The sequence below is a fragment of the Austrofundulus limnaeus genome, unplaced genomic scaffold, assembly GCF_001266775.1.
Source record: "Austrofundulus limnaeus strain Quisiro unplaced genomic scaffold, Austrofundulus_limnaeus-1.0 Scaffold175, whole genome shotgun sequence".
Taxonomy (NCBI): Eukaryota; Metazoa; Chordata; class Actinopteri; order Cyprinodontiformes; family Rivulidae; genus Austrofundulus; species Austrofundulus limnaeus.
In genome coordinates this window covers 1,003,793-1,013,724 of record NW_013952577.1, presented here as the reverse complement: position 1 = coordinate 1,013,724, position 9,932 = coordinate 1,003,793, and the positions used below count along the sequence as shown (strand labels likewise).

The 9,932-nt window shown below is 44.5% G+C and overlaps 1 protein-coding gene across 1 annotated transcript in view; it reads left to right on the top strand.

Annotated features, from left to right (window-relative positions):
• The window catches only part of zhx3a (zinc fingers and homeoboxes 3a), a 20,305-nt gene extending 10,889 nt beyond the window's left edge, over nucleotides 1-9,416 (top strand). Inside the window, exons 2-3 of the mRNA XM_014017748.1 lie at nucleotides 4,554-7,384; nucleotides 7,872-9,416. Coding sequence (XP_013873202.1) covers nucleotides 4,737-7,384; nucleotides 7,872-7,905 — 2,682 coding nt within the window. The 5' untranslated portion in view covers nucleotides 4,554-4,736 and the 3' untranslated portion in view covers nucleotides 7,906-9,416. The remainder of the gene's footprint in view (nucleotides 1-4,553; nucleotides 7,385-7,871) is intronic.
• The last annotated feature ends 516 nt before the right edge of the window (nucleotides 9,417-9,932 follow it).

Below are 9,932 nucleotides of genomic sequence, written 5' to 3'. Positions count from 1 at the left end.
TCCATCCATCCATCCATCCATCCATCCATCCATCCATCCATCCATCCATCCATCCATCCATCCATCCATCCATCCATCCATCCATCCATCCAACGTATTGGATAACACACAACAATGTCTTTTTCTTCTTTGCATTTCATCCATCCATTGTCTTCCATTCATTATGAGTTGGGTCGTGGGGAGCAGGGAGGCCCAGACCTCTTTCCCTCTCCCAGCTCTTCTGGGAGGACTCCAAGGCGTTCCCAGGCCAGTCGTGAGACAGTCTCTCCAGCATGTCCTGGGTCTTCCTCAGGGTCTCCTCCCAATTGGACATGCCTGAAGTTCCTCCCTAAGGAGGTGTCCAGGAGGCATCCTTACTAGATGCCCTAACCACCTCAACTGGCTCCTCTCAATGTGGAGGAGCAGTGGCTCTACTCTTGAGTCTCTCCATGATTACTGAGCTTCTCATCCTTTCTTTAGGAAGAGTCCACTCTGTGGAAGAAACTCACTTCGACCGTTTGTATCCACAGTCCCCTTCTTTCAGTCACTACCCAAAGTTTATGACCACAGGTGAGGGTAGGAACGTAGACTGATCAGTAAACAGAGAGCTTCTCCTTACAGCTCAGCTCCCTCTTCACCACAACAGACTGGTACAACTGAGGAATACTGCAGAAGCAGCACCTATCCGTCTGTCAATCTCACGCTCCATTCTTCCCTCACTCGTGAACAAAACCCCAAGACACTTGAACTCCTCCACTTGAGGCAGAACCTCACCCCCAACTCAGAGAGAGCAATCCACCCTTTTCACACTTCCTTTACAGACAGTGTGGCACAGGGCTGAAATAGTTTAAAGGGATAGCTCACATTTTTTGAAAAGGGTTCTGTGGRAGTGACAGCTCTCTGTATTAACTGTTTGGAGAAATAGACTTTAATTCTAACCGACTTGATGAGCCAACTTTTGAGTCGTACCAGGACCAAAGTGGACTGCTGCAATCTCAAATCTCCAGTCTCCAAAATTTTGTAGCAGTTCATGCAAATACAATTATACAAACGTTGACACCGCTGTCAGTTTAGTTTTACATTGTTATTTGAGTAGGAAAGGTGTACCTGCCAGAAGTGCCTCAGGCTGCTGAAGCTATTTGTGCTCACAGCTAACTATAGACATTTTAATAATTAACTATGTATGCAAAAGTGACAACGATGGTATCTCACTGGGCTGTTAGAGACTAGTCAGCAACACAAAAGTGTGGGAAAACAGAATTGTTGTTGTTGCAGTGTCGCTGAATTGTGAGCACTTGTGACCAAATGACCAGTGAGCCTCATTTTGAACGGACAGTTTTTGAGACAACCTCAACGATTTTGTGACTCTTTCGAATGAAAAGTTGCAATAATTTTTTACACATTCAAACTCAGTTGACAGGGMGGTGGTTTTTGCGACGCACGCGAGGAAATTGAGAACCCTGTGAAAGTTGCAACTCGTGACGTATTTGTATGGCTTTATTTTTTGCAGTTAAATGTTCAAGTCAAGGAGAGGAGCACCGAGCAGACTCTGCCTGGTGGCATTAATCGTATTAATCGTCAAGTGCCAAAAAATAATCGATTAATCTTTTTCTGGTGATTAATTGCATACCATACAATTATGCCCAACCCTRTTTCTTACTATAACACTTTTGGGGTTGGAATTGTTTAAAGATGGCAGCACTTTAATCATAACCCTGGTTGGACCAGCCTCTATCAGGGGTGGGCCATCCTGGTCCTGGAGGGCCACAGCCCTGCATGTTTTACTTGTTTCTCTGCTCCAACACACCTGATTCAGTCATTGAATTACCTCTTCCAAGTTCTGCAGAARCCTGATAATCACCCATTCATTCAAATCAGGTGTGSTGGAGCAGAGAAACAAATAAAACATGCAGCGCTGCAGGATTGCCCACCCTAATTTAGCTCATCAGTCAGCTCAGAATTACAATGTATTTCTCTGAACTGAGTTCGTTAAAAATGCTACAACAGGAAACGGGTCGAAACTTTRCAGCCAAACCACACTTCAAAAGATGTGAACTGTCCTTTTAAAATTATTTGTACACTTTCTTYAATCTGCATTCTTTACATTACATCACTGCTGTGTGTGTTGGATGAACTACAAAATGACTGTAGCGTGACTAAACTTGACCCAGCGTTTCTATAACATAATGACATTTTTTTACACGGCTGTCTGAGATAATCACTGYGTTGCTTTATTGCGTGAAAGCTGACATCTAAATCCCTCTCCCGGTGGAACAGACACAGTGACTGCCGTGTCCTCACCAGGGGTTAATCGAATGTGCCGTCAGAGGATATCATGACCTCTCTGGCGGCGAAACGTACAGCACACGGCCGCGTCAGGATGCAGTGAACCGGGATTACTGCATAAGATGCCGGTGACCTAGTTTGGGTTATTTGGTTTGGTTTGGTTTCTTTTTTCTTTTGTTTCTGTATTTCTGCTCTGTTAGGAAACATACACAGGAATAATGATATAGATGTGGCTAAAGGAGGACGTCACATTGTGGTGTGGGATCATACAGCTGGGCATACACTTTAGAACGGGCTCATCTTTTATTTAACTTGTGGCCTGATACAGGCAAACATGCATGTGGAGAAAGTGAAATGCACGGTCTGTTAAAATGCTTTTTCAGTGTGCAAACATAATGTGGGGAGGGAGGGGAGCCTGCTAAAAGTATGTGGAATGATTTTCTTTGTAACCAGTGAACTGCAGAACAAGATGCTGAGGAATGCTGAAGTTTCGTCATACAGCCTGTTATGGGTGACACGTTGTTTTCTTCTCAGGATAAATAGGCTTGCAGGAAAAAGTCTGAGTGATGTGGATGGATGGCGATGGGATGAGACTAGTTTTCAGCATGTTACACATCAATGCATCTCCAGACTCTGAAATGAGGACGGGAGTGGTGTAACAGAGGCTGTGTGAGAGTGCAAGTGTGTGTCAAAGGTTCAGGCAGAGGGCACGGGGCTGCAGAGCGCAGCCTCCACTTTGATATTTTCTTCCTCATTTGTTTTTCCATATTTTATACTTTGTAGAGTTAGAAAAAAAAGTAAGTGGACTCTCTGGTTTCAGTGTGACTCTTTGGGAAAACAAGTTTTCTGAGAACAAGGAAAAAGACTCTGCATCCATTCTTTAGATTAGAGAGCTGTAGATACAGAAAAACCAAGAGAATTAGTCTGCCTATGGATTTGTGCCCTTGATCTGTGCGTTTCTATAACATATGCAGCCTTGTTACGACTAAACAAGTGTAGGATGAGTGTCAGACTGAGCCAGCAGCGTGTGCGTACTATCAGATCCTGTCCTTCCTGAGAATAGTTGTAGTCAACATGTCTTCCTGCTGCAGCACAAACACCAGACACACCTAATCTTCMTCTTGACATTGCATGATGCCAGTAAGGTACATTGTTTGGTACAATGTGAAAACACGTGGCTGACGTCCAAGTCGGGCCAGTAAAACGATCACTGTTATTTAACCTTTATACAAAAAATATCAAATCAAGACAGGAGCACAAGGTGAGATCTCACAGTTGGATGGAATAAACAAATCTTACAAAAATACAACCCTATGCTTAAAAAAACCACCCTGCCTAAACTCCAGACAAAAAAAGACATTTTTGGCAGACATAAACCTGTGTATTTAGCATATTTGCGGTTGTTGAAACAATGTGAGACCGTTGGCGAGGTTAGATAGTTTTGGCACCATCAGGAGTGTCGATAGGTGTGAAATCCCCAAAACACTCCCAAAAAAAAGGTTTCCACTTCCTGACTTTAACACATTCCTAGACGAAGGTGTGCATCATATTTACACATTACCTTGAAGCTGTTGAGCAGCGTTCATATTGCATGTTTTATATTTGATAAAGATTTGATGAGGACAACGAGGAGACAGTGCTTTTTTTATTCATATAATATCTAGACAGAAATGTGTGAATTCAAGTGTTAATGGCACAAAACACCCCGATTAAAGAGGTGTGTATAAGAGTGAAATCCTATTCCTCCCACCCCCTTTTTTTAAGGAAAAAGCTTTTTCATTTTTGGATTTCCTTCATAAAATCAGCGTAAATCATTTTCAGGATTTCCAATCTCATTTTCAGTGCATGAATAGTCTTGTGCACAAATTGCATTCAGACTTTTAAAAATGTGTCTGGATTCACTTGTTTTTTTCCTTCCTGCAGTCGGTAAAACGTGACCTTAGTTTCTGATTAAAACGCAGAATTCTTGTTTTAAAGAAAAGCTTTGGACTCTTTCAGTGTGTGGTGTTTTAACTGCCAGCTCTTTTCACGCTTTACATTTCCACCCACATGTATTATCCTGAGTGAAACCACTCACTTCTTCTGCATTCTGCTCACTGTAATATGTAATGCATTTTCATGCTGGCTTTGAAAAGCAATAATAATCTGAATGTCATATACACTGCGCCTACATTCCCTTTTTATTTTCATTATTTACTCCTCTGTTTTCTGTCTTATTTCCCATTAATGGCATTTCTTTTCTCCAACTGATGCATTCTTTTTTTCTCTTTGCTTCCATCACGTCTCAGGTTAAACGTGTCCATGTGACAAAAGTCCAAACGTGGCAGAAGGCATGAAGCAACACTGTGATGTTCTAGTGGCTGGTCCATGACACTAAACTCCACTCGGCCCTCTCCACTATCCACCTGCCTTCCGTTCTCATCGCACCGGACAACCAGTCACTCACTGTCCCATTCATACAAAGCTGCAACATGGCCAGTAAGAGGAAATCCACTGTGCCCTGCATGATACCATCCAAATCCAAACATGTGCGTGAGGAAATCATCCTGGGCTCGCTCCCAGAACTCCTACCAACAATCCCAGAAGATGGCATACTCAGCATCTCTGGAGAGGAGTCTGGCCATTTCTCTCACACCTCCTCCAAATCCGAAAGTGGCAGTGAAACGCAGAAGGGAGGCACCTATGGCTGCGTCGCTTGCCGATTTGAGTCCAGAGATCTGAACTACTTTCTGGATCACATGCACAACTGTCATTTAGACTTCAGGGCCCAGCCCACCTTCTACTGCCTGAACTGTGGGGTGTCAGTCGTCCGCTTCGAGGCTCTTGCATTGCACAATGCCAACGCTCACCCCAAGATAATGGAAGGCTTGGTTACTGCCTCCCTAAGCGTCAGCAAGAGAGATGGAGCAACAGCCGTGGAACAAAGCCTCTTCACGGACAGTGGAGAAGACAACAAAGAATCTGGGATCTCCCTCACTAAAACACCAATTGCCAAGATGATGAAAGCCAAGGGGGAGCACAAAAAGATTGTGGTTTCTCACACCGTGGAGCTACGCAAGTTAGACTCTGGAAAGGATGTCGACCCCAACATGCTGACTAATGTGCCTGAACTCCAAAACGGGGCTCTCAGTACTTCTGGTGCCCCACCTATGCCGAGGACCACTGTCACTCATGTGATTACGACAGTGTCCAACCAAGTCTTTCACCAGCACACTCCCTCCCTTTACTCTCCCGTCTCTTCTGACTCAAACAAAGATCTTCCAAAGGTGATGATCCCTCTCAGCAGCATCCCCACCTACGATGCCGCCATGGACACCAGCAGTTTTCTCAAGACATCCTTTGGCAAGTTTCCCTACCCGACCAAAGCCGAGCTCTGCTACCTAACAGTGGTTTCAGAGTTCCCAGAAGAACARATCAAACTGTGGTTCACTGCCCAAAGGCTGAAGCAGGGCATTAGCTGGTCTCCTGAAGAAATCGAAGAGGCCAGGAGGAAAATGTTCAACACTGTTTTCCAAGGGGGAACACCCCAGAAGCAACCTGTGACGCCACGGCAGATCAATCACATCGTAACCCACCACACTGTCACTGGCCATCCTGGCATCAAAGGACCAAACCTTCAAGCGGCCAAAGTTCCCTACAGCAGTACAAAACCCAGGTCTGTTGGGTCCGTTGGCATCATAACCACGCAGGCCAACATTACAACCAAGCCCCGCGTTACAAGGGTCTCATATCCTTCTCCACTTGCCCCACAAAAGTTTCCACCAATTGTCCGGACAACACAGGAACCGACCAAGAGTGCTGAAGCCACTGTGGAGCCAGACAAGAGCAACGGCCTGGACTTGGCAGCAAGCAGCGGTTGTGTCAGTAGCACTAGCAGCAGTCGAAGCAGCAGTAGCAGCAGCATCAGCAGCAGCTATTCCGGCTGTAGTAACGGTGTTGAGAACAGGAAACTGGTGAACCACAGCAGCCCAACCAACAGCACTGCCACCTTCCCGGCTATCATTAGCAGTAACGGTGAGCACTGTGCCGCGGACGCCAACGGCAAGCCCGACACGAAAAGCAACAGTGGCTCAGAAAGTTCAAACGGCGGTACAAGCGAAGCGGTCACCGACAACACCAGCAACTCCACCTGCAACAATCATAACAGCGGCAGCGTCGGTGCACCAGAACTGGCCCACGCTGAGCAGCCTGACAGCGAAAACAACAATTACACACACAAAACCAACAGCAACAGTATTAGCAGTGAAAATCCAAGCTCCATCTGTAATGACAGTGTCCCCAACCATAATTATGCCAGCAAATCCCCAACTGAAAGCACCAGCACCACCATCAGTACGAAAGGCAACTCATCCATTTTAGATGAGACCAAATGCAACAAAGACTTCCCTATAAAAGGCATGTCAATCTTAAAGCAGCTCATTAAGGAAGAGGACCCAAGTGTTGGAAACAGAGGGTGTCCAGAGCTCAGAGGCGACCCCATTAAGATCAACTTTAAAAGGCTGAAGATGAACGAACAAGAGGCAACAGCTGAGGTTGTGCATCAAGAATCAAAGTGTGAGATCGAGGTATCTGCCTGTCATACATCTTTCTCGCCACCCTGGGGCAACAAGACCACACAGCAGCTGCAAATCCTCCGGCAGGCTTTCTCCAACACCCGCTGGCCCAGCAGCCTTCAGTACGAGGAGCTGAGCATCCAGACGGGCCTCCCTAAGTCAGAGGTGGTCCGCTGGTTCAGCGACAGCCGCTACAGCCACAAGAACGGGCAGCTGAAGTGGTTGGAGTCTTTTCAGCGGGCRCCTGCTGAGCCAGAGGAGACAAGGGCCCACGGGGACCCTGAAACTGAATCACTGAAGGAGCCTCCAGCAGCCAAAAAGATACTGTTTGAGCAAGAAAAGAACAAGCATCTCGAAGGAGACGCCGGGCTGAACCCAGGGCAGCGRGTCGCGTGGCAGGATTCCTGCGCACCGCTGCTGGCCCTGACGAGGTCCGAGGGGGGCGGTGAGCGCGACAGAACCGAGGAGACAGAGCGGGACCCCTGGTCCAAGAGAGGAGAGGACCACCAGCAGCCAGCGACAAGTCAGTCACTCATCGAACAGCAGACTGAAGCCAATCAGGCCAGGTACTTGACTCAAAATAACCCATTTGTGATTTACTAAAGTTAGGAACACTTCTCATTCAGCGCGCCTTGTGATGTTTACCGAGCCAAGTGTTGTTTATCAGTCAGAGAGGGAAAAACGATGTAAGCCAGGGGGTGGGGGTGATGAAAGCGTGACAGCTTGCWGTTTGTAGTGGCTGCTGCGTGATGTACAGTAAAAAGGAAGCAGGAGAAGCGTGCTCAGGTACTCATGCTGAGGAGCTTATTCAGGCAATCAAAGGCCTGTGTTTAAGAAGCTATTTTTAGACAAGTCTGGGCACTAAATTATAGATTGAGAGCAAATGCTAATATGTGTGAATAAATCATGACAATTGTTTTTGATGAGGTGGATTAAGATGCAAGTTGACGTGTAAACAAGTGTTTTTGCTATGCTACCTTTTAGAAACGCTCTATGCACGTTCTTACATTTTATTGTTGTTGTTGTGTGTTTGTGTGTGTTTGTGTGTGTTAGGGATCGCCCGAGGATGGAGCTGCTGGAGGTGTGAGGAAAGCAGACCCGATCCAGCTGGAGGAACGTGGCTTTGCTCCCCTGGTCACAGTCTTGAAAAAAAGAAAAGAAAAAAAAGTGTGTTCATAATGACAGCAGATGTGATTGTAGCTGGACCGTTGGACTCTGACTGAAACTGTGAATAATACGCCCCTCCCCTTCTGTCCTCCTCCTCTTCTTCCATCTGCCATCACTTCCTGCCATCGTCAAAAAAAAAAAACAAGAAAAAAAAAACAAGAAAGAACTTCTCACCTTTGAGTCCTGTGATGTTTTAAGCCTTTCATGCTTCTTTTGTGGTTATGTGGGGAGGGTGCACAGTGAGGTCAGAACAAGGGATCAAAGAAAAGAAAGAAAAGACRCACACTGACTGGAAAACTGACTTGAATGAACGAAGATAGGTCGGGATAGGGCCAAGAGATATTGTTGCTGGGGCCATAGGGAGAAATATATAAATATAAATATATATATAAAAGGTAAAACTGCACTATAAAATATGGTTTGTACTGACTGGACAAACGACAACAAAAAAAAAATGTGTCAAGAAAATGTTATTGTTGGCTTTGTGATATTTTTTACTTTTTTAGCAACCAGTACTTCAGCACTGCCTTGAATTTTACTTTTTCCGTTATTTGGATTTTTTCAATTCTATCTACTCTTCTATGGTCACTGTAAGTCCAGATGCAATCAAACGTRTTTTCATTTAGATCTGTAATGATGTTGGTGATCACTTAGCATTTCAGCTACACACAAGAGACTATACACGATGCACTAATGAAGACAGCAATGCTTAAAAATAAATAATAAAAAAAACACAATCACTCTGCTTCACAGCAAACGTATTGACAGCTTTGTCGAGATCAATACACAACACTGCCCTGCAAACTGAACAGAGAAGCCTGTCACGCTAATGTTGCCTTACTCAGCTCTGTCCGTGTGTTTATATGACCTGTCTGTCCATCACCTTGCTTTCGAGCTACTGTGCTGTTCAAAAATAAAGAAGAAAAAAAAATACATGCCAGTGTATTGATAGTCACTGTTGGTCTATATCTGTAAAAAAAATAAATAAATAAAGTAATCTTGTGCTGCTTTCTGTACACTTGGAGATGTTCAACTTTAAGCTGTTTCAAAAATTGTACCTGGCAAAAAAAAAACTTGAAAAAAAGTTTTCAAAAGTAAAACTAAATTCTCTATTTGATCCCAAGACACTGGCGGAGTGAGATATTGTGCTTGCTAGAGAGCCAAACGAGGAGGTCTTTGCTCTCCTCTGAATTTTCTTGTTTCTATATAAACATCCAGTCACTACATGAATCTTACTAAGCTGCATCTTTGTCAAGCTGCTAATAGCTCAGAACGGTGCTATACCATCCAAAGTGAAATTGGAGGCGCGTCTCCTACCAGCAGTGTATGCACTTGTGTCGAATGTTACAAATTTATTTTGGTTTGAGATCAATGAAATCTGGACTTGTGGTGTYAATGATCACAAAAACCTTTTATGAGATAAAAAAAAAACAGTAGTCTGATCATAAAGTACTGTTGTATCATTCTTTGTACACTTCTGAGTCTTTACAGAATAAATTGAATACTCACCAAGCAGCAAAGTTTTGTTGTTTTCTCTTTTTTTCCCCCTCATGGCCTGAAGCAGTCCCACCAGGACAATAATTCAGAGCAAGCTGAGAAACGCCTGTAGAGCCACCTGCTGATAAGCAGCTGTTAGTACAGTTTGTCCTGAGGAGGAGGATGTTGCAACAGAGGAGCAACTTTCTCATTCTTTAGACCCATTTCAAGGTGTTGATTACAACTAAAGCCTGGTACTCACATAGGAAATGTACATTGCTCACCTTTAGGGCTGCCATGATTAGTCGACGACTAATCGATTATTAAAATAATCGATGACTAATTTAATAATCGATTAATCGTTTTCTTTTTTGTTGTTGTTCTTTACTTTGTTTTTCTCTCCAAACTGCTTTGACACATCTGCCTTTCTGTCCTTGACACACATGCACAGTAGTGGTAACTGGGGTAGGC